This window comes from Sarcophilus harrisii, chromosome 6 (assembly GCF_902635505.1).
Source record: "Sarcophilus harrisii chromosome 6, mSarHar1.11, whole genome shotgun sequence".
NCBI classification, from domain to species: domain Eukaryota; kingdom Metazoa; phylum Chordata; class Mammalia; order Dasyuromorphia; family Dasyuridae; genus Sarcophilus; species Sarcophilus harrisii.
In genome coordinates, this window is record NC_045431.1 from 116,649,041 (window position 1) to 116,674,155 (window position 25,115).

The 25,115-nt window shown below is 33.5% G+C and overlaps 1 protein-coding gene across 3 annotated transcripts in view; it reads left to right on the forward strand.

The window, feature by feature from the left end:
• Positions 1 to 23,711, forward strand: part of TRAPPC11 (trafficking protein particle complex 11) — a 56,189-nt gene extending 32,478 nt beyond the window's left edge. For 2 of the 3 annotated variants that reach the window (XM_031943117.1, XM_031943116.1), the window contains exons 18-30: positions 178 to 308; positions 2,098 to 2,253; positions 2,744 to 2,931; positions 3,030 to 3,178; positions 5,560 to 5,681; positions 7,884 to 8,003; positions 10,372 to 10,437; positions 10,539 to 10,695; positions 13,914 to 14,025; positions 15,138 to 15,229; positions 17,011 to 17,144; positions 18,209 to 18,376; positions 22,334 to 23,711. In XM_031943117.1, coding sequence (XP_031798977.1) covers positions 178 to 308; positions 2,098 to 2,253; positions 2,744 to 2,931; positions 3,030 to 3,178; positions 5,560 to 5,681; positions 7,884 to 8,003; positions 10,372 to 10,437; positions 10,539 to 10,695; positions 13,914 to 14,025; positions 15,138 to 15,229; positions 17,011 to 17,144; positions 18,209 to 18,376; positions 22,334 to 22,378 — 1,640 coding nt within the window. In that variant the 3' untranslated portion in view covers positions 22,379 to 23,711. The remainder of the gene's footprint in view (positions 1 to 177; positions 309 to 2,097; positions 2,254 to 2,743; positions 2,932 to 3,029; positions 3,179 to 5,559; positions 5,682 to 7,883; positions 8,004 to 10,371; positions 10,438 to 10,538; positions 10,696 to 13,913; positions 14,026 to 15,137; positions 15,230 to 17,010; positions 17,145 to 18,208; positions 18,377 to 22,333) is intronic. The other variant, XM_031943115.1, reaches the window with a different exon arrangement.
• The last annotated feature ends 1,404 nt before the right edge of the window (positions 23,712 to 25,115 follow it).

Sequence of the window (25,115 nt, forward strand, 5' to 3'; positions counted from 1 at the left end):
ATAAAGTTTTGTTTTTATATATCTCTGAAATGCAATTGTATTTATTGAGATTGAAATGTTTTAAATGTAATAAAAATGTGTAATAGAAATGTACCCCTTCTGAAGAAAAAATAAATGAATGTAGAACTGGTATCTGGCAGTATGTGACTACTCTCTCTTTTTATTTTAAATTTCTAGTACAGTGCAAAGCCAGATTTCTAGCCCCAAGCTTTCATGTGGATGTGCCTGTTCAGTTTGATATTTATTTGAAAGCTGATTGTCCGCATCCCATCAGGTTTTCCAAGCTCTGTGTTAGCTTTAATAATCAGGTAATACATTTTTGATTTGTTTATTCATGTAGTTAAATGAGAAGTGTCTTAATGAGGATTCCTTTAAACTAGCAGATTTAATATATTTCAGTTGTTCATGAATTTGTAATGACAAAAGAATTTCTCTTGTGTTCAGCCTTAAAATTAATTACGGTACAAATCTTGTTTACAAGCAGGTTAACTGCCTTTACATGTTGACTTGCAATAAGAGACCGGATTTTTATTTTCATGCCAGATTTCTGATTTTATACCTCAGCTAGTTTGGGGCCTTAAATGATCATGACATTTTTATAGGACTTTGTTACCTATTTGTATATTCATTCTGTTATCTATTCTTGTTCCCATCTTTGTATATGTTAAAATTTGAATTTTCTTTGTATTCTATATATTATTTTTTCTTATTTCTCTTTTTTTTAGAATTATTTAGCTTTTTCAGAATTTCGAGAATCTTTTATTCCCCTTGAATTGCCTTTCCCTGGAGAATCTTTGGCTATAACATCTATAACATGAGCCATCTAGGCTCATAGTCATCAGCATTGAAATAACTGAAGTTAGATGAATTTTCAAAGGGTAGGAACTTAGAACATAAAACCAAATATTAAGCTGGGAAAATACCCATAGTTAAGGAGTGAAAAAAAGTAGAGGACTCATTAAAGGAAATAAAACAATTACAGAAATACTAGAAGAATTGGGCAATACTGTGCACTTAGGAAGGACAGATTTCAGGTGATTTTATTTAACAGCATCAAATATATAGAGAATTCATGCAGAGTGAACTGATGTTGCAAAGATATTGACATTTCTACCCTCTTTCTCCTTATTTGTGACAGTTCGTCCATTTTAACAAGTTCAAAATTTGGACAGTATCCAGTAAGGACCTCTTCCTAACTTAATACTTCAATTTCAAGAGTGGAGGGAATTGAAATGGACACCTCCCCCCTCTAAACAGGAAACAGAATGATTTCTGATTGATCTTAAAATACTTGCAATCTTAAAAGCACTCTACAAATGCTAGCCATTGCTATAATATTGATCTCAATCTTGAAGTATGTCTTTTATGTCAGTAAGTTGTCAATATTCACTAGAGTGGAAGCCACTTCTGTGCTTGAGTTAAGTCATCAGACTGTTATTTCATAGTTAGTGATTTCTGTGTTTCACCTATCAATAATAGATAAATCTTATCAAATAAAAACCAGAAATTGTTCTTTGTGATAAACATCCCTACATAAGTTTGCAGAGTACAGACAGTTAATCTAATTTGATTTTAGTAATTTGGGGCTAATTTAAGGATCAAAAGTTAGCATGGCTTGTTTAAAGTCACATAGGTAGAACTGAGAATTAAAACTAGTATGTTTCACTCACAAACCAGAGCTTTTTAAGTTGTATTAAAACTGCCTTGACTTAAAGGGAGAAGCAATATACTTTCATGCATTCTCTTATTTCAGTCCTCTGTACTATAAAGAGAAAGTGGCGCTTAAGAATAAGGACAAATTTATTAACATATGTTGTTGACTTGTGACAAAAGAGTAGAACCCTAAAATATATTTTTTTGATCTTGGTATTAGTTAAGGAATTTTATAGAATGTAATATGTTCTCTTTTTGAATATCAGCAACTCAGTTGGGAAGGATTATCTTTAATTCTCTCTAATTTATTAATCATAATTGTCAGTATTTAACATTTTATAATGTTTGTAAGGTTGAAGTGTTGTAATATTAATATATTAAAGATACCTGTATTGTTCTAAATTGAACTGAGTGATTTGAGATTAAAATTTATCCCTTTTACAGGAATATAACCAGTTCTGTGTGATAGAAGATGCACAGCAAATGGGTGATGTTTTGGAAAATTCAGCCCAGGGGACCATGTGTCTAGTTCCTGGTAAAACAAGGAAATTTACCTTTAAATTTGTTGCAAAAACTGAAGATGTGGGAAAGAAAATTGAGGTTAGTTACTGAATTTGAAAATGTTTACATAAAGGAAGGTATATCATGATTAAATTGATAATTCTATATTTTTTATATGTGAACATTCCTTTGCATATCAATAAAAAGAATCATTCTTATTTTGGATTTGAAATTTTAACTTTCTTAGTTTTAAGATCCCAAATGACTGACTACATTTATCCCAAATGTTTGTAAATTGCTATCTTTATAGTTTTGTTCTTATTATTTTAATAATAAAACTTATACTTATTAGTTGAATTTAAGTAGCATTCTTCAGAAGTCAGAATGCTATTAGTTCCAGGAAATGCTGAGTTTGCTTCCTTTTTCTTATATATACAATGTGAATTTAATTAATCTTTTAATCAATAAAAGATTTGTGACTTTAGAGGTTTAAGGGCACTATGGCCATCAAAATGAACCATAACGGTGATTGGGGTTGGAAGTTGTCGAATGTGTGAAATGGAGTTTTTTAGAGAATTCTTTGTTTTAGATTTCTTCAGTGGATCTAATCCTGGGCAATGAAATTGGAAGATGTGTGGTTTTAAGTTGGCAGGGAGGAGGAGGAGATGCTGCTTCCTCCCAAGAAGCACTGCAGGCTGCCCGTTCTTTCAAAAGGCGGCCTAAGTTACCAGATAATGAAGTTCATTGGGACAGCATAATAATTCAAGCAAATACCATGTAAGTCTTTCTTGCTAGTCAGAGTTAAGATGTGATGTTTTGTTTTAAGAAAACTCTTTTTAAAAAATCAGTTATGTATTTGTATTTTGTTTTCAAAGGATCATTTCCAGAGTTCCAAATATTTCTGTTCGTCTCCAACATGAGCCCCCTGCCCTGACTAATGAGATGTATTGTTTAACTGTCACCATTCAGTCACAAGAGAAGACCCCAATCAGAGATGTGAAACTCACTGCTGGTTTGAAACCAGGTATATTTTTCTTCTTATTTATCTGAAAATGAACATAGAGGAAATAGAATTAATAATGTATTGTTCACCTATTGCTATCCCTTGGTTGTTTTATGATGTCTAAGAGTAAATTGAAGAATTCAGAGAAACTCTGGACCTGGATTCCCAAAAGAAATACATTAAAGGGAAAATAAATGTTTTCATCATATATCCCTGATAAGGTCTTGTCAACTGAAATATACACATATAAATAAAATCAGAAGCCATTCCTCAGTACATAAAGAGTCAGAGGGTATAAATGAAGGAATGCTCTCAAACAGTAATAATAAGAGAAATACAAATCAAAGCAATCCTGAAATTTTACTTCACACATCTAGCAAATTGGCAAAGATGAGAATAATCAAAGTTGGAGGAGTGGTGAAGATAGGCACGCTAATGCATTATTAGTGGAGCTGTGAAGCAATCATTGTGGAAAACAATATGAAGTTAAGCAAAGAAAGTAACAAAAATGTTCATATTCTTTGATCCAGCAATTCCACTTCTAGGCATATGCCCCAAAACAGTTATAGCAGGACTTATCTAATACTAAAAAAAAAATAGAAAAGTAGGTACATCAGATAAGTAAGATCTAGAAACAAATGTTCAGAGCAGTGTAGTATCCCATATACTCAGCATCACAAACTACTAGAAATGGAATTTTTTATTCACCAAAATTTGTGAAAAAACCTGGAAAACAGTTTAGTGAAAATAAGTTTAATTCATTTTTATGTTGTTGATTTTTGTTTTTATCTCAATTATATATAAAATTTTTAACTTTTTTTTTTTTTTTGGAGTTCCAAGTTCTCTTCCTCTCCTCCCCCTCTCCTTGAGAAGGCAAGTAATTTGATTTAGATTATGCATGTGCAGTCATTAAAAGCATTTCCATGCTAACCATGTTGCAAAAGAAAATACTGACTAAAAAAAATTATAAAGTTATAAAAATATATTCCAATCTGTATTCAGACTCTGCTTTTGAAGGTGGAGAGCAGTTTTACCATAACTTCTTTGGAATTGTCTTGAATCATTTTGATGAGAATAACAAAGTCATTTATAGTTGATCATAACACAGTATTGCTGTTACCGTATACAGTGTTCTTCTGGTTCTGCTCATTTCACTTGGCTTCAGTAGTCCATGTAAATTTTCCCAGGTTTTTCTGAAAGAATCCTGCCTGTCTTTTCTTAAAGCACAATAGTATTAAAAAAAAAAAAAAAAGAAGAAGCACAATAGTATTCTATCATGATCACATACCACACCTTGCTCTGCCGCTCCCCAATTGATGGGTAGCCTCTCAATTTCTTTTGCTCGATAAAAAGTTGCTATAATTATTTTTGTACATATAGGTCCTTTTCATTTTTCATCTCTGAGGACAGATGCAGGTTTAGTTCTGTATCTTATATATAGCAATAAACTGTAAATAGAAAAAAATCTAATTATAAAAACACATACCATAAAAAAAAATCAGAAAATAGAAAGATGCCTATAACTATGATGAAAATTTATAAAAAGACACAGGGGGTTGACAAAATTATGTAAGATTAAATCATGTATCAATAGATGAATATTCAAAGAATATCCAAAGAAGTATAAGAATCAACTGAAAAAAATGTTCCAAAATCACTAATAATTAGGGACAGTTAAAACAATGCAAGTTTCATTTTATGTTCATCAGGATTAGAAAGATGCTTATTATGAAGGCTCTGTGGGAAGACAAGCTCAGTTTTAGTAGAAAATACTTTAAAATTATGTAAGAAAATACCTTGTATAAAGAAAACAAGAATCATATTATTCATATCTTTTAACCCAAGATGATTATAATCTTGTGCAGGAATATTCAGTGTGTTATTGTGATAAAATATTGGGAAGAAAGCATATATTCTATGATTGAGAAATGATGTTACAAATTATGGGTAAGGGAAGAAAAGAATGAAGAATATTAAAAAGTCAATGAAACATATAAACAGACTTGTATGAAGAGATTTAGAGTGAAGAAAGCAGAGCCAAAATAATATTTAGTGATTACAATGATTTAAATAAATGGAGAGGCAACAATTCTAGTCATATGTAATAATCAATGTTAATAACATATTGTTAGTGTTAAGGGACATATTTTTCCTTTTGACAATTGATAAACTGACTTGTAGGGTAATGTACTTTATTAAATTACTTGTTGGCAAGCATTAGCTATACCAAAACAATAGATTTTTTAAAAAAGAAAAAGTTTAGTTGAAGTATCATAAGTCCTTGGTTAACAATTAATAGTATTTAGTGTTCTTTACGTGATAAGCTTTGTATTATTTTTTCTACATTATTGTGACAATGTGATTAATTCATTTTATTTTTGTAATATTGCTTATGTTTTCAGGACAGGATGCTAATCTTACTCAGAAAACTCATGTGACTCTTCATGGCACAGAAATGTGTGATGATTCCTATCCTGCTTTACTTCCTGATATTCCCATTGGAGATTTGCAACCAGGGGAACAGGTAAACTTTTGGATCAAATATGACTAGAAAAAAATAACTGAATTAGCTTGAGAAGTAGCATGATATAATAAAAGTAATATATTTGGGGTTAGAAGATAAGTTAAAATTCTGTTTCAGGCTTATACTAGCAATGTGGTTATTATCAAGCCTCTCAGAAGCTCTTTTTTTTTTTTTTTTTTTTTTAAATTAACTAAGCAGGATGATATCTGGAAAACGTACTTCAGATTTCTTATGAAGATCAAGTGAAATAATTCACAAAAAGTATTTTTGAAAGCTTTTTACTATACATAAATGTTAAGCTTATTACTCTACATTAATGTTATTATATTACTATATATAAATATTAACTATCACCAGTGACTACTGAAATAACAGAATCACAGACCTACTTAGCTTAAACTTAGCTTCATACACATTTTTTTCCTAGTCCTGAAGTTCTCATCTCTTTAGAAGAGAGGTTGGAATTTCCAAGTCATGTTACTATAATAAGCTAGAGGACTAAATATTTTCTTCGGAATCCACTAATTTAAAAAAAAAAAAACTTAACAAACCTATCTCGAAAAGAGGAATTATCTTCTAGTAATAGAACAGTTTTAATTGAATTCACAGAAGGAGGAAGCAAGAATCCTTAAAAGTAAAAACAGTCTTATCAATTTGTACTACATAATACTAATCCTTAACCTGTTCATTCAGTACCTCTCTCACAGTAGCCTTCATATTTTATAGGGATGTTCAGATCAATACATAGGTTTTGGGATTCATACATAGATTCTCCCTCCTAAATTAGAGATTATGCCAGCAAATCCAATTTTCACTTGGCCCCCATCCCATTCTAACTGGCAGCAGACATTAATTACCCAGTTTTTTGAGAAGAATTGGACTTTCTTCTACATTTCATTAGGGAGAGCCAAAGCTACAAACACTGCTCAAAATATTTATTTCTCCTTCCCCCAAAACTGCAGAAAGTGGCAAATGCTGAGTCTGTTCATCCAGAGAGAGAAAATAACAGGTAGAACTAGGGCAGGGACCAGCATGCCATACAACAAACCTGAACAAAAGGAGTAGAAATCCAGTTGGTGCCCATCCTGCACCCTACTGGCTACTTGGAGCAAGGAACAAGCTGGTATATGGCGAAACTCAAGATTTTGCAGTTTAAGTTTTGTAGTTCAACACACAAGGTATACCCAGCAGCAAAAGGAGAAAAATCCAAGTGACAGGAGACTTTGTTCTTTTTTTTTTTTTTTTTTTTTTTTTTTTTTGAACAAAGCTAAAACCAGAGATTTCAAGAGGAAGAAAGTTAAATTAAAAACCTAAAGCATTGTGCTAAATTTAAGAAGGATGACTGTTAAAACATCAAAAAAAGTACTGACTTCTTTAAATATTATAAAAGAATTTGAACTGATGTCTGCTAGCACATGTTTGTGTAATCTCAAGACAACATGAAAAAAGAAAATGTTCTAAATTGTCTCAATTGCACAACATAAATAATTAGCAGAGTAGAAAATTTAAATCCACAGAAGTGAATTTCCCTCTAGAAGTGAAAGAGAATAACAAAATTGATAATACAAGTATATTGCAGTGAGGGACAATCTGAAAGAATAGAAGAAAAAGGCAGTCACACTAAAAGAATACATGATGAATATTACAAGCAAAAGCCATTGATCTCATGGACAGAATACATATGGGCAGTTTATCATAAGTTTTTCAAAAGAACTTGACAAATTAAAAAAAAAAAAAACCTGCCCCAAACATATGAATTAAAAAAATAAAGTACCATTTGATAGAAATCATATTCCTTCAGTGAAAAAACTTTTTGTCTCAAGCTTCAAGCTACACAGTGGTTAATTTGAATAAATTCCTTGAAATTCTGCAGGTGACCAGAAGAACAGATGTTGGCTCTTTGATGCATGGGATAGGCAAGAGAGATCGCCTCTTTTTGTATCTCCAGTGCTTAGCACAGTGCTTGGTACATAGTAGCCACTTAATAAATGTTTGTTAATTGATTGATAAAGAGACTTGGGTTTAAATTCTGACTTTTAAGATTGATCTGTTTTGTGATCTTAGGCAAGGCACTTGGACAAAACAAATCCATGGGCCTTAGTTTTATCATCTGTAAATTGGAGATAATAATTTGTTGCCTGAAGGTTGTGAAATTAGTATCACGTAAGTGTGAATTATTATTTTTCTCCTGCCTTCTTATAGCTGGAAAAGACATTATACATTCGTTGTGGAACAGTGGGTTCAAGAATGTTTCTTGTGTATATTTCTTACTTGATCAACACAACTGTTGAAGAAAAAGAAATTGTTTGCAAATGTCACAAGGTAATGCTTTTTTCTTCTGTTTTTGCTTTTAGGTTAATTTATTGAACTAGAATGAAGTTTTAGCATTTTCTTAGCAGGTTTCTTTGCAATGATGAACTACATTTTAGCTTGCTAAATCTGATAACCTCAAGACTCACAGGGTATTTATGAGAGAACATCAAGGATTAGTAATTTTTTACTTTACCTTTACCAATAGAAATCATAGCCCATCCACGCTTTAGACGATTAATTTTAGGTTATCTCAAAATCAGAAGTACCCTTATCCAGGGTCACACTTGTAAATAACTGGGTAATACAGAGATAGAACACCATTCTGGAAAGACCTGTTTTCAAATTTGATCTCAGATACTTAATCGCTGTGTAAATGTAAAAATCACTCAGTCCCTCTCTCCCTTAGATTCCTCATTTATAAAATGAGGATAATAGCCTGTATCTCCCAGGATTTGGAGAATGAAAAAAATGGAAAGATATTTTTAAAGGACTTTAAAAACATTCAAAGTGCTTGATAAATATTAGTTATTATTAAATGTCAGAATTTGTACCTGGATCTTCATAAATCCAGGTTTTATCATTTAATCCTACATATTAAGATAGAACATAAGTCAGCAGTAGGCCCAAATAAGAAATTTCTTAGACTAGGCCAATGGAAAAATATCTGGGACCATTTTAGGTGAATGCTGTGATTTAGCTAGAGGAAACAAAAACCCACAAATTCTTATATCATGTGATTTTTTTGGTCTCTCTGCATCCCTAGCCCTCCATTGGATAAAACCAGTAGTGGCATGAGGAGAGATAAGACTTTTAAGATATTCTGTAAAAGTAATACAATTGAAACTCCTTGTCCTAACACTCTTTGACCAAGAGAGAAACATTTATTCATTGATTTTTTTTTCATGAAGCCCTTGTACTTTTTGACTTCTCAAAATCATAGATGATGCTAGTCTAGTACCTCTTAATAGGGATGGAGGTAAGAGGGGAGGGATCCAGTTTATGGGTCAAATACCATCTAATTGTGGATTTTTCTGGGATTGCCCAGGGTGCCAATTCTTTGTGTCTGGGGACTTGGTAGGGCCTTGGCATTTTGTTGTGGGGGTTCTACTTTCTGTCAGTTTGACATGATGACATAGTTTTTCCTATTTAGGGAGTCAAATGTACACTACTGCATTTACTGTGCTTCCTAGGATGATCACAGGAAAATGGTTTTGAAATTGGAACAAGGGCCAAAGAGGCCATCAGGTTCCCTCTTATTTTACAAATAAGGAAACTGAAGTTAGGGAAGAGAACTGTTTTGCCTAAAGTCTCCTAGATAGGTAGTAAGTGTGAGCAGCAGAATTTGAACACTTATGTCTCACCTTCAGAGCCAGCCCTTTTCCCATGGTGCCGCATCTCTTCTTTTTCAAACATTTTTGAAATGCCATGACTAATATTATTTGAAACATGTATGCAGTCATTTTTTTATTTGTGCCTGATTTTTTGGGACTCCGTTTGAGAAAGGTACTTGGAGTGGTTTGCTTTTTCTTTCTCTGCCTCATTTTACAGATGAGGAAATTGAGGCTTGCCTGGTTAAGAGATTTGCTTGGGGCCACACAGCTAGTGAATGTCTGAAGTTGGATTTGAATTCAGAAAGAGAAGTCTTCTAGATTCCAGGCCTGACATTTTATCTACTGTAGTGTCTAGATGCTATGTATGTTGTAACACAAAAGCTTCTTTAGGGCTTTATCTATTAAATTGTTAAGAATGTTTTGAATCGGCATATAATAGAGGGAAGAACTTGAAACTGAGTCAAAAAAGTGTTTTGCCACTTAACAACTTAACTGATCTTGAACCTTAGACTTTCTTGAGCCTCAATTTTCTAGTCTGTAAAATAGAAATGATTAATATCCTACCCTCACTGTTTTCTAGGATTGTTGTGAGGATCCAGGGAAAGTGAAAGGTTTCATCCATTGTAAAGTGTTACACAACATAAACTTTGTCATTAGATTGTCATTACATAGATTTTTTTTTTTTTTTGGAAAAATTTTATTGTCTTTCATTCTTATCCTTTTCATCTATTCTTATATCTCTTTCTCCATTTCACCTTTTATTGTAAGACAGAAAAGTATTTTAGCAAAGCCAATTGACACAGTGACCACTGTTGATAACCTACACTGGTGTTCCATATTCCATAATTTTAAAAAAAGTTATTTCTTTGAAAGGAAAATGGAAGGAGATGCATCACTTGATCTTTATAGATTCTTCTGTTATGTAGAATAGGAATATCATTGACCAGAAATAGAATCTAAATTATATTTTCATACAAGATTATTTTACTTTTTGCTGTTTAGTTTTGGAAAAGGAAATTAAATATACTTTCTAAATTCTCTTCTAGGATGAAACTGTAACAATTGAAACCGTCTTTCCATTTGATGTTGCTATTAAATTTGTCTCTACAAAGGTATGTGCATTTAAGCTTGCTGTAGATAATTTAGGAATACAAAATTTATAAGAATAAAATTACTCTCTACAATCCTAATTGAATTCTCTTTGTTGTGGCAGTTTGAGCACTTAGAAAGGGTCTATGCAGACATACCCTTTCTTTTGATGACAGACATTTTAAGTGCCTCACCTTGGGCTCTCACCCTTGTATCTAGCCAGTTACAGCTTGCTTCTTCCATGACTCCAGTGGATGATCTGCAATCGCATGTGGAGAAAGGTGAGAATTCAAATAAATGTCAATATTATAATTAGATATTTGAAAATAAAATTTAGTTGTACATAGAAATTTTTGATAAATTACAGAAGTTCATGAGAACAAATCCACAATTCAAATTTATCAAATTGTTTCTTGTTCTATTTGTTTATATATTTATGTGTTTTTTGAGGGTGGCAAAATAAAAAACCTAAGGAAACCTACTTAAAGTATATAAACAAAACCAGTTCCCTTGTTTAAAACACTGAGATATTCAGAATGTATGAAAACTAGAGTTTTTGGTAGGGCTTTAGATGATTTAATGTTGAATATACTAAAAGCTTTCTGATTTGATTTGGTGTATTTACTTTAACATTTAGGATTCATGTAAACCATTTCCCTTTTTTTCCAAATTTTTATTTATTTCATTAAATGTTCCCTAATCACATTTTTAAAAAATAATATTCATTTTTTAAAATTTGGGGTTTCATATTTTTTCCTTCCCTTCTATACCCCCCCCCCTGCATTGAGAAGGCAAGCAGTATAATACCAGTTATTCCTATGAAGTCATACAAAGTATATTTCCATATTAGCCATCTTGCAAAAGAAAATATATCTAAGAAAAATAAAGTAAAAATAAAAGTGTATTTCAAGTTGTACTCAGTTTATGAGCTTTTTCTGGAGATGGGTAGCATCATGAGTCCCTTGGAATTGTCTTAAATTATTGTTTTGATCAGAAAAGCGAAATCTTTTGCAGTTAAGATCCTTACAATATTACAATTATGTACTTTGTTCTCCTGGTTCTGCTTTCTTCAGTTAGCATTCAATTCTTTTGTCTTCCTAGATTTTTCTGAAAACTCCCATTTATCGTTTCTTATACCACAATAGCATTCCATTACAATCATATACTATATCTTGTTCAACTATTCCCCAGTTTATGGGCATCCAAGTCTTTTCCACCACAAAAAGAGCTGCGATATTTTTGTACACATAGATCCTTTTCCTTTTTCCTTGATCCATTTAAGATATAGATCTAGTAGTAGTATTGCTGGGTCAAAAAATATGCAGAATTTTATCTTTCAGCTTAGCACCAAATTGTTCTCCAGAATGATTGGAGCAGTTCACAATTCCACCAACAGTGGCATTAGAGTCCTTTTTATACTTCTTCTCTGGTATTTGTAATTTTTCTTTTCTGTCATGCTACCCTGTCTGATAGCTATGAGGCAATATCTCAAGAGTTGTATTAATTTTCATTTTTCTAATCAGTAGTGATTTAGAACATTTTTTTATGTGTCTAGAGATAGCTTTGATTTCTTCTGAAAATTACTTATTCATATCTTTTGAAACTGGTTCTTTTTTTAATAATCCCCCTTTGCCTTCTGCAGGAAATTGTGCTACTAAATTTCTTCCTTAGATTTAGCACTTACATCATATTACTTTTTTTTTTAATTGGTGCTTTTTGTTTTTTAAATCAATCCTTTCCATACATGCCTTTTCTAATAAAACCTGCCATATAACAAAGAAAGATAGTTAATAAAAACTAACAAAGCACTCCCAACAATCAATGTATGTTCCATTATTCTCCCATTGTCTCCCATCATTCTACATAGAGGGAAGTTTTACATCTTCTCTTCTGTGAAACTAGGATTGATCATTACAATTCATTTAAATCCATCTGTCTATTTTTTTTTAACATAGTTTGTTCAGTCTTTCCCCAGTCAATGGAAAACTGAATGATTACATTTTTATTTTGCTATCTGAACAAGTAATGATGTAAATATTCTTGTAGGCAACTAGATGGTACAATGATAGATCTTGAATCTGGAGTCTGGAAGACCTGAATTCAGATACCACCTCAGACACACACACTTGCTATGTGACTCTGGGCAAGTCACTTACTTTCTATCCCACTTTCCTCATCTGTAAAATAGGAATAATAATAGCATCTACCTCTTAAGTTTGTTGTGGGGGATAAAAAGAAATAAATGTAAACTGTTTTGCAAACATTAAAGAGATACATAAATGCTGGTTATTGTTATCATCATCATTATTTTTGTTATTGTAGTAGTACATATGGATGTCTTTGGGGTTTGTGCTCAATTAAGGGTAGAATAGTTTATTAATATTTCTTGCTTAATTTCAAATAGTTTACCAGAATTGTTGGACAATTTCACTGTATCATTGGCAGTGTCTCATATCTGTCTTTCTACATTCTCTCTAGCATTGACTGTTTTCCATTTTTCATCATCTTTATTTCTTTTAGGAGTATGAGGTGAAACTTCAGAATTGTTTAATTTACATTATTCTTGTTAATGATAAGGAACATATTTATGTAGTTGTTGGTAACTTGCCTTTCTTTTGGAAATTGCCTCTTCATAACTTGACCATTTATTTTTAGGATGATAGCTCATTCTCAGATATTTATATCAATTCATTATTTAACATAAGATATCAGATCTTTATCAGAAAAAATACTTGGTATAAGGATTTTTCCTTATTAGATAATTTTTGTTCATGTTCTAATTAATTTTGTTTATATAAAATTTTTTAAAAAATTATTTGTTCTCCAGAAATTTTAGATTTAATCACTTCTACCCTATATTGTTCATCTTTCCCTTATCATAATTGTAAAAGGAATCTTTCCATCATTCCATTCCAATTTTATTACAGTATTTTTTATGCCTACTTCTACCTGTAACTGTATCTATATATCTCTACTTGGAACCTATAAATAATTTTGTTTGTTTTTCTTCAGGCCTTTTAGTGATGTCTCACTCTTTGTGGGTTTTCTTGACAGAAATACTGTAGTATTTTGCCATTTCATTTTTCAGTTTATTTGACAGATGAGGAAAATGAGGTGAAGAGGGTTCAGTGACTTGCCCAGGGTCACACAGCTAGTGTCTAAGGCCAATTTGAATTCAAGAAGATGAATCTTCCTGACTCCAGGCTTGGTGCTCTATCCACTTCTACATCTAAGTGCCAAACATAATAGCACCATTTATGTGGTGATTTAATGTTTACAGCGTGCTTTTCATTATTTGATTTAGTATTTACAAATAGCCCTGCAAAGTGAGTAGTTAAAAGTCTAACACTCTATTCACTGTGCCATCTAATGCCTCCCGGAGTATGCTATTGTAATATTACAGTGGTCCCTAACTTTTCTTACCATTCTGGACTAAAACTTTTAAATGGAATTCTGCCAATGCCATTTTAAAGTAATTTAAAAAAAATCTTGCTGATAGTTGTCTTACAGACTGGTGAAAGTGCTAGTGAATGTTTCTGTCTTCAGTGCCCATCAACTGGTAATGTTGAAGGTGGAGTACCTACTGGACATTATGTTATCTCCTGGAAGAGGTAAGCGTTACATAAATCCTACCTTTTCCTCTACCTCATTGAATTTCTTAAGTGTTTTATTATTCATCATTTTTACTGACCATATGGGATCCTGTGATACATTGGGTTGAAATTAAAATAAAATACCTGTAAAACATTCTCTCAAAGATGTGGAAATATATCTTATATCTCTTCCCTTTTCATCACTCCTTTCCCTTCCCCACAAATTTCCCCTCTCCCCCTAACTTTACATACACACACACACACAATTTCATTTGTCATCATGAGGGGAAAAAAAACTAGTGCTAACTTGACTACTTTTCACTTTTAATTTAAAATATCCTTTGTGTAGAATTATAGTTTCGTTGTTTGGCGTGACCTATATACTAATAATAGAAATAAATTCAAAATAACATTTTAGTGGTATGGTTTGACTTCGGTATGTCATTTATTCTAGTTTCTGCTATACGTATATATGTCTTCTTTGATGAAGATGGAGAGATAACGTGTTTTTTTTCTTAAATCATCCTGTCAGGTTTTTAATTTGTAAGTCAGGGGAAAGATGCAGTATATTTCATCATAATACTTTGTTCTTTGAAATGATAGTGTGAGAATCAGTACCAATAGAGTTATTTTGAACCTTTTAGAAATTGCAAAGGATTATTGCTCTACCAAGCTCAAGACACAACCTGTTTGGTGGGCATTGTTGTAAACATATCTCCAAAATATTTTGACAGTAATTAAGTATAACATTTTACTAATCTATGATTTCTTTTTTTTTTTCTTTAATGGAAAGTTAAACTTTCATGGAACAAAGTTTTTGTTCCATTAAATTTTCTTTCGTTGGGGCAGTTAGGTGGTGCAGTGGATGCCCTAAAGTGAGGAGGATCTGAGTTCAAATCCTCCTGGACTCTTAACACTTTCTCTGGGGCAAGTCACTTAACCCTAATTACCTCAGCAAAATAAAAAATTCTTTCCTTAATAAACTTTTGAAAAAAAAATCTTTTTTTTTTTCTATGAAATCAGTTAAAGAGGAGGGGTAATATTTGTTCTGATTTGTTCTTTTGCTTTATAACATTGTATATGAATTGTGAATTAAACTTACAAAGTGCTTTTTCTTCACTTTTTGTCAGGACTTCAGCCTTAGAAAATGTTCCTGTCATCAATACTGTCATTACTCTGCCACATGTGATTGTAGAAAGTATCCCACTCCATGTGAATACAGGTAACAGGAACTTGAATTTCACTTGGATGAAAAAGGTTATAATTACGGACTATGTGTAGATGCAGTTTTAATTTTCAAGAACACCAAAATCTTGTTTACAAGTTCTTAATCATTTTTCTAAAAGAGCCAGTGTCCTAGTAGGTTAGAGAGCCAGTTTTTGACATCCTAATCATGTGAGATGGGCAAGTCACTTAACCTCTTTGAGTCCCAAACTGAGCTCTTTAAGCCATAAGTTTCAGTGGGTTATGTCGGGAGTTTGCTCAAACCAGTGAAATCAGATCTGAACTTTACTCTTTCCAGAATTTCAGTAAACACTCAAAATTCAATCAAAAAATTTTTTTTGGTGGTATTGCTTTTTTTTTCCTCTCTGCTTTAGAGAAAGTTTTTCTGGTGGTTTTTATAACTATCAACAAGCATTTAATTATTAGGCACTTCTAAATGTTGGGTTATAAAGACAAAAGTTAAGTACTCTGCCTTCAAATGGCTTACTTTTAAAAGAGAGAAACAATGTGTACACAAATAAGTATTTAAAGAATTTACAACATGGTTATAAGACAGTTTGGGAAGGAATGGCCCATGAAGTTTTCCAAATAATTCATCTAGGGGACAGAGCCAGGATGACAAAGAGAAGCCAGGGAAGTAGCCTGAGCTTTCCCCCATTACCCTCAGAAACAATGTTAAATGGAACTCTAAACAAATTTTGAAATGACAGAACCTATAAAAAGACAGAGTAAAATAATTTTCCAGTTTAAAATAACTTAGGAGGACTTCAGGACAGGTCAGTCTTGTAGCATAGCCTGGCATAGGCATATGAGGAATCTGACAGGATGCTCTTAGCAGGCCAGCTGTGAGACCTCTAACTCCAGTGCAGAAGGTAAATTGTGAACTCTTAAGCCCCTGGTACAACAGGGTTAACTAAACCAGGCCAACTCAGGGCAGGGGGAAGCTGGCACCTCCATCCCCATGGAAAATCAGTTTCAGGATCCTTGTTTCCCTGCAAAAGAAGGGATAGTCTCTCCTATCCCCTAGGAGTAGAGCTCAACTTTTTAAAATGAGCAAAAAACCCAAAAAAGCCTTAACCATAGCAAGCTATTATGGTGACAGAGGAGACCAGAAAAACAAACTCAGAGAGGATAGCAGTGGCAAAATGCCTATCTGTGAAGTCTCAAAGGGGAATATGAGTTGGTCTCGTGCTCAAAAGATTCTGTTGGAAAAGCTCAAAAAGGATTATATAAATCAAATAAGAGAAGTAGAAGAAAAATTGAGAAAAGAAATGAGGGCTATGCAGAAGAATTATGAAAAAAGTGTTAACAGCTTGGAAAAGGAAGTATAAAGTTTGACTGAAGAAAACAATTCCATAAATAATAGATTTGGTGAAATGAGAAAAAAAAAATACACTGAAGAAAACAACTTTAAAAGTAGAATTGTCCAAATGGAAAAGGAGGTAAAAAAGCTAACTGAAGAAAATAATTCATTAAAAATTCAGTTGGAGAAGTGAGATAGAGGGATATCCCAGAGAGCAAAACAATCATTGAAAGAATCCACCAATCACTTCTTGAAAGAAACCCCAAAATGAAAATTCCAAAGAATATTGTAACTAAATTCCAGAATTATCAAGTCAAGAAGAAAATACAGCAAATAGCCAGAAAGAAATAATCTCTTAAGAAAACAATGACATTTATTTGTTAATAAGAAAGGCTAGAAGGGTTAGTGGGTATTCTGGGGTAAATTAGGAGCTAATTTTTCTAGCAAAAATTGAACCTTAATTTTCTTCTCTAAAGATCTGCCATCCTTTGGTCGTGTTAGAGAATCATTACCTGTCAAGTATCATCTACAGAATAAGACCAGCTTAGTTCAAGATGTAGAAATTTCTGTGGAACCCAGTGATGCTTTCATGTTCTCAGGTCTTAAACAGGTACAGTATTTTGCTTTTCCTGTGTAAAACCTCTAAATAGTCCTGTAATCAAGTCAAGTATTTGAATCCTTGTATAAATGCACTAATAGGCCATGTTCTTCATGTTATTTTATTAAAATTGTGTTCATTTGTTTTTTGAAAGTATTAAAATCTACATTTGTTTACATAAAATAAGAAATACAACAGACTTTCAATTGAAACAAAACACATGATCCATATTATCAGGTTCAGATTTGTATCAACTTTATGCTTCCCACAGCACATATACACTGACAGAATTATAGATCTTTTGAAACATTAAACAGATACATACCAAAGTATATACTTTATACGTAGGTTAACATCATGAATTCTCTTTCACATATATATGCCTACATAAATTATCTCCAAATGTGATATATGATTGTCAAATTCAGTGTATAACTTTGAGTCCAACATAGAGAAAATTATGTAGGGTCTTGTATTCTAGATCTTCAGATAACTGCCTTATAAATCTGGGTTTTGTTTTTTGTTTTTGGACAAGGTAGTTGAGGAGTAAAGTGACTTGGAGACACAGCTAGAAAATGACAACTGTCTGAGACTGACTCCAGGGCTGGTACTCTATCCCCTGCATCACTTAGTTGTCCCCTTTTAGATTTTTACTTTGGAACAATCCAATTTATCCATCAATTTTTATTTATAGTGACAAAATATATGCTTTATAAGCATATTCAGATTAGGGCAGTAGATATGAAATCACAGAGTTGCTACAATTTGATAAAACAGATACAATCCACAGTTACTTATTTGTACAATTGAGAAGAGAACAAGGGTTCTCTATAATCCTTTTTGAATAATTCAGAACAGCTCAGCCTTAGATTTGTTTTCCTAAAATTAGCAAGACACATGCATAATAATTTAGCACTCTCTCCCTAAACCCAATATTATTCTTATTTATTCCTATTGTTTTAGAATTTAGCATCTAAATGATTTATCAAGTATAGATAAATGAACAACTGAATATGTGCATGACAAAATCATGTGCATGTCTGGTTATCTTTACTTAACTAATTTTTATCATTTAGATTCGGTTACGTATCCTACCTGGCACAGAGCAAGAAATGTTATACAACTTTTACCCTTTGATGGCTGGATACCAGCAACTGCCGTCACTCAACATCAGCTTGCTCCGTTTCCCTAACTTCACAAATCAACTGCTCAAACGTTTTATACCTACTTACATTTTTGTAAAGGTATGGAGATAATAGAAATTTCTTGTTTTATTTTATTGTCTTTTCATTTCTCAACAATTATGTTACCAAAACAAAGTTCAACTGGTATTAATTATAGTGCTATAAACATTTCTAAACTGCCAGTACAATTGGGGACATAATGTGAAGTTTATGTTAAGATAGCATCCCTACACTAAATTCATTTACATTTTAATAGAGGAAATATGACATAGATAATAGCACAACAGTATTAAATGAAAGATTAGAGAGTTACATAACAAAATTTGAAAGCAGAAGCTTAGTGAATTACAAGTTAAATATGAGTCAGTGATATGAAACAACAACCAAGAAACTTAATGCAGTCTTGGGCTGTATTAAGAGAGTTATAATGTTCAGGACCTCCGAAGGTGATAGTGCCAGAGTACTCTACCAATGTTCAGACCACATCTAGAGTATTTAATTCATTTTGGGGCTCCAGGTTTTAGGAAGGACAATAGTGCCTAGAGAGTACCCAAATCATCTTTTCCTGTCATCTTAGTCAAACTGAGAGGTATGAGATGGTACCTCAAAGTTGTCTTAATTTGTATTTCTCTAATCAATAGTGATGTAGAGCATTTTTCACAAAACTAGAAATATCTTTAATTTCATCATCTGAAAATTGTTCATATCCTTTGACCATTTATCAATTAGGGAATGACTTGTATTCTTTTTTTTTTTTTTTTTTTTTTTATAGTAACTTTTTATTGACAGAACCCATGCCAGGGTAATTTTTTTACGACATTATCCCTTGCACTCACTTCTGTTCCGATTTTTCCCTCCCACCCTCCATCCCCTCCCCTAGATGGCAAGCAGTCCTATATATGTTGAATATGTCGTAGTATATCCTAGATACAATGTATGTGTGCAGATCCAAACAGTTTTCTTGTTGCACAGGAAGAATTGGATTTGGAAGGTAAAAATAACCTGGGAAGAAAAACAAAAATGCAAACAGTTTACATTCATTTCCCAGTGTTTTTTCTTTGGGTGTAGCTGCTTCTGTCCATCATTGATCAATTGAAATTGAATTAGGTCTCTTTGTCAAAGAAATCCACTTCCATCAGATTACATCTTCATACAGTATTGTTGTTGACGTATATAATGATCTCTTGGTTGTGCTCATTTCACTTAGCATCAGTTCATGTAATTCTCTCCAAGCCTCTCTGTATTCATCCTGCTGGTCATTTCTTACAGAACAATAATATTCCATAACATTTATATACCACAATTTACTCAACCATTCTCCAATTGATGGGCATCCACTCATTTTCCAGTTTCTAGCCACTACAAACAGGGCTGCCACAAACATTTTGGCACATACTGGTCCCTTTCCCTTCTTCAGTATTTCTTGAAGTATGAGCTCAGTAGTAACACTGCTGGATCAAAGGGTATGCACAGTTTGATAACTTTTGGGGCATAATTCCAGATTGCTCTCCAGAATGGTTGGATTCGTTCACAACTCCACTAACAATGCATCAGTGTTCCAGTTTTCCTGCATCCCCTCCAACAATCATCATTATTTTTTCTTGTCATCTTGGCCAATCTGACAGGTGTGTAGTGGTATCTCAGAGTTGTCTTAATTTTCATTTCTCTGATTAATAATGATTTGGAACACTCTTTCATATGAGTGGTAATAATTTCAATTTCATCATCTGAAAATTGTCTGTTCATATCCTTTGACCATTTCTCAATTGGAGAATGGCTTGGTTTCTTATAAATTAGAGTCAGTTCTCTATATATTTTGGAAATGAGGCCTTTATTGGAATCTTTAACTATGAAGATGTTTTCCCAGTTTGTTGCTTCCCTTCTAATCTTGTTTGCATTAGTTTTGTTTGTACAGAAGCTTTTTAATTTGATGTAATCAAAATTTTCTATTTTGTGATCAATAATGGTCTCTAGTTTGTCTTTAGTCACAAATTTCTTCCTCCTCCACAAGTCTGAGAGATAAACTATCCTATGTTCCTCCAATTTATTTATAATTTCATTCTTTATGTCTAAATCATGGACCCATTTTGATCTTATCTTGGTATACAGTGTTAAGTGTGGGTCCATGACTAATTTCTGCCATACTAATTTCCAGTTATCCCAGCAGTTTTTGTCAAATAGTGAATTCTTATCCCAAAAGTTAGGATCTTTGGGTTTGTCAAACACTAGATTGCTATAGTTGACTATTCTGTCTTGTGAACCTAATCTGTTCTACTGATCAACTAATCTATTTCTTAGGAATGGCTTGTATTCTTATAAATTTGACATAGATTTGTAATGTTCTTCTTTTCTACAACATAATCGTTCTCTGGGAGCAGATTTCTTTGGGGACTTCTGGAGGCAGCCTTAGTTTCAGTTCAGAGTAATAATTACCTCAAATGCAGCCAGCTGTTAAAGTCCAAATCCTTTATTTTCTCCTTCAAAGTCTTGAATCTTTTCCTGGGGCCCGGTTAGCTTTAGTAGAGGCCTATCTCTCTCCTTGGTTCCAAGAGCTCCCTCCTAGAGTGGGTGTCTGAATCTCCCAGAGTCCTATCAATTTCAGTGACTTAGGAACTTGTAAGAATCATAACATAGGTTCCCCCCCACCCTTGAGGCAATTGGGGTTAAGTGACTTGCCTAAGATCACACAACTAGGAAGTGTTAAGTGTCTGAGGCCAGATTTGAACTCAGGTCCTCCTGACTTCAGGGCTAGCACCCTATCCACTGCACCACCTAGCCACCCCAAATTCATCCCTTCTTCAAAGATCTGATACATAAATTATCCCTTGTTTTCCTTATTTGTTTATGGTATCATCCTTTATGCCCAAAACATGTATTCATTTTTGTAAAGTACAGTAATACTTAACTCTGGGCAGTCAATTCATTTGTGAATGCCCTAGTGTTACTCTGTAGCCTTTACATTGCCAGTCTTTCCTAATTCCCAGGGTGTCAGAGAATCCTCTGGCCACTGACCTTTGAAGTGTCAAATAACTTTAACCCAACTCGCCTCCTCTGAAGCCTTCAGAAGTCTCTGGCTACGATTTCTTGAATCATAGTTTAATAACCGGTAGTGCGCTCAAGAACAGCCATGTGCAAACTTAAAGTCTTTATTATACTTGCTCACATATTCCCTGACCTGTTAACTTCCAAATGAACACCAGGTCTGTGAGAGACCCACGTGTTCACTATCAAGTTCCTTACCTCTCTTGGCTATCCATCCACTTGGTTCAGCTACCCCAGGATAAAGAGAGCATCCTCCAGCGCAGTGGGCTTAAGAAGGATCTGTGAAGTCACACGCACAACCAATCAGAGAGGGAGCTGTCTCCTATTAGGAAGATATTGAGATAGTCCCACCCCTGGGCCAGTCTCTGGCCACAGAAATTGCTTCCCAGCCACTCGATAATCTCCTGTCTACATTGGGCTGACTCATTGTTAAAAGACCCTAACACATTTTGACCTTATTTTGATATGGGGTGTGAGATGTAGGTCTGCACTGAGTTTCTGACATATTATTTTCCAGTTTTCCCAGCAATTTTTGTCAAATAGAGAGTTGTTATTCCAGAAGCTGGAGTTTGGGGCTTTACGCAAATACTAGATTGCTATAGGTCTTGATTATTGTGTGATCTATTTCTTAGCCAATACCAAAAGGTTTTAATGACTACTGCTTTATAATATAGTTTTAGGTTTGGTACTGTTAAGCCTTTATTTTTTTTTCCCCATTAATTCTCTTGATATACTCGACCTTTTGTTTTTCCAGATAATGAATTTTGTTATTATTTTTTCTAGTTTCATAAAATAATATCTGGCAGTTTGAGTAGTATGACACTGAACAGGTAGACCAATTTAGGCAGATTGTCTTTTTATTATATTAGCTTAGCCTAGCCATGAACAATTGATATTTTCCCAATTGTTTAGATCTGATTTTATTTGTGTGAGAAGTTAAAACTAGGTTTTTTGTTTTTGTTTTTTCCCTTAAAGCCCCAGGGTCGGCAAGTGGATAATACTTCAATTGTTGCTGCATAGTGTCCAGATCTGAGATGCTCAGAGAGAAGATCCTGCACAGATTGGTTAAAAAGGCTATTTTTCTTTTTCCCCATTTATAGCTATTGTTTGGTTAGACAGAAAAGTTTGAATTTACAAAAAAAAATTTAATGACTGATGTGATAAGATTTCAAAGAAATTTGGGTTTAAAATATATGTTTTTTAAATTTCCTCTTTCATCTATTTTCACTAATATTTGAAATTTCAGTGTTTTATGAGGAAATGAGAATACTATTATTCTTGAAATATTAAACTTTTTAAAAATATTAATATGTATGTAAGATGTCTATGGATAGAAACACATGAACCGTGTTTATTAATGGATTGTGAGGAATTATATTCAAACATTTTGGCAGCGATAGTTGTAAAGCCTTACAAATGTCTTTATGCCCTTAATAGCACTTACTAAACACAAAATTAATCTGCCCTGTTGGATTTAGTCAGCACATCAAATTATACAGTGACACAATGACCCAAACTGGTGACTGTTACAAAGAAATTTCCAGAAAGACTGAGGACAAATTAATTTCTCCAAAGAATTTCCTTCCTCTTTTTTATGTCTACTCTTGAAGTCTGCAGTTTAGATTTTACAATATTTGGTCATTAATGCATGAAATATTTGGGAAAAGAATGTTTCTACTTACTATCGTATTACCAAATTCTTAATTAAATTTCATGTTTTGGAGCAGCATGAGACACAAGCATAATTTCCCAAAATAAAGGTGATAGACCATCTATGTTTGGTCTGTGTTCACCCTACTTTGCAGTGATGTGCAGTTTCAGAAGCTCTATTTAAAATAATACTATCATATCATGTATATACAAATTGTTGAGGTGTTTTTCACCTATAAACTTTCTGTATATTAAGTTAAACCTAATTTTGATTTCTTGGAAATGTGTTATTTAAAGTATAAGAAGAATGTAATGTGAAGAGAATAAATAATGTAAATAAATAAACTCTTTGAAAGATACTTATGTGTACATTCCACTAATAATTTGAACTGAATTAATGAGTTCAAGTTGTGGAAAAGAAATTTGTTAAAGGCCTTTCTTCATGTGATATTGTATAAATAATGCTAGACTATGACAAGACTTGTCACTAATTTTCTACTTTACTACTAATTAGTGATATAAACCTGGGTAAGATAGATGCATCATTTCTATGGGTTTTAGTTTCCTCATCTTTAATGAGGTTGGAAATAGCTCTTTCAACTCTAATCATATCATTGTATTAAAAGCCCAGCAATATGGCCAGTGAGGTTCAAAGAACTTTTGTATAACTAAATACCAAACATAAATTTAAAAACTGTCATGTTAAATGTGCTTTACATAAAATCATCTTTTAATTCCTCATGATGATATGGGAAATACCCTGTGTTTTCAAGAGCTATTCCAAAATACTGTTATGTTTAAAGAATCTACCTTCTAATCTCTTTTGAAAAATCCACTTGTATACAGACCTGAATATGCTATTTGTTAGTTTTTCAAATACCATTAAAAAAAAAAAAGCTCAGTACTTACACCTACAAATTTTCTCAGGACCCTTAGATTCAATCTAGTAGCTAGCAATTTAAATTCAGTGGGTCCTATACAATTGGAAAAGTTCTAAGAACCGACCCAGTGAGAGAACACAGGTCTCTCTTCTGAACACAAGAATCCGTGTAGGTAAGTCCCTGCTTTAATATGGGTCACAGCCCTTTAGCACAGTTAAGATGGTTTTCCTAAGTTTTGTGTCCAGGAATCTGGTGACCTGGCAATAAATATTTTACTCTATTAAGTGGGTTGTGATATCACTGGATTCTGATTTGCACTAGTGAATAGATTTAGAATACTTATTGGATGACAAGTCCATGTTCTGCCATTGGGCTAGTTCTTGAAGTATTGAAAGAAGAGTTGGAACTTCAAATGCCAAGGTGGCAGAGTAAGCAAGGGACCCTATGAAACCCTCCTTAATTCCCCTCCAAAAAACTAGAAAACCACCTCAGAATTGATCATGGGATAGGGAAGCAGCTTATCTGGCAAGAAAGGTCTATCTCACTAGGATGGGAAGAGAGCTAGATTCAAAAACAGCTGCAGCAGCCAGCCTCACAGCACAGGGCGCCTGTAGCAAGGCTCCAAATCTGGGGCAATCCACCGGTGAGTCCCTGCCCTCTTAACCAACAACCCTTTAAACAAATGAGTAGCCTGCAATATAGCAAGATCCTATCCCCAGCAAAAGCCACCAACTAGGCCTTGACTTCATTGCTGACCAGTAGTGAAGCCCCTCATTTGGGGCTGACTAATAGCAATACCCTTCTACCCCCTATTCCAGCAGAGACCCTATTTCTATAGCAACTTAATAGCAAGGGCAGGCTAGCAACAAGTCCCTCCTCCAGGGCCAGCTACCAAAAAGACTGTTGTAATAACTTGTTTCTATAACAATACACCAGCAAGGCCTTCCCTGCCTCCAGCAAGCTGGTAGCTAAATTCCATACTTTGAGGAGGTCAACTGGGAGACCCCATCCCCCCCAATACAAGCAAAAAGGGAAGCCTACCTCCCATTGAAAGCAAGCAAGCTATGCCTTGACACCCAGTGATAGCCCACAACGAGATTTGTGGCCCAAAACAAAGAACTTGCCACAGTGCAGGACCAGAGCCCAATTCAAATAGAGATAACAAGTCAGAAAAAAAGGAGCAACAACATACAAAAAAAGAACTTGGCTGTAGAAAATTACTGTGG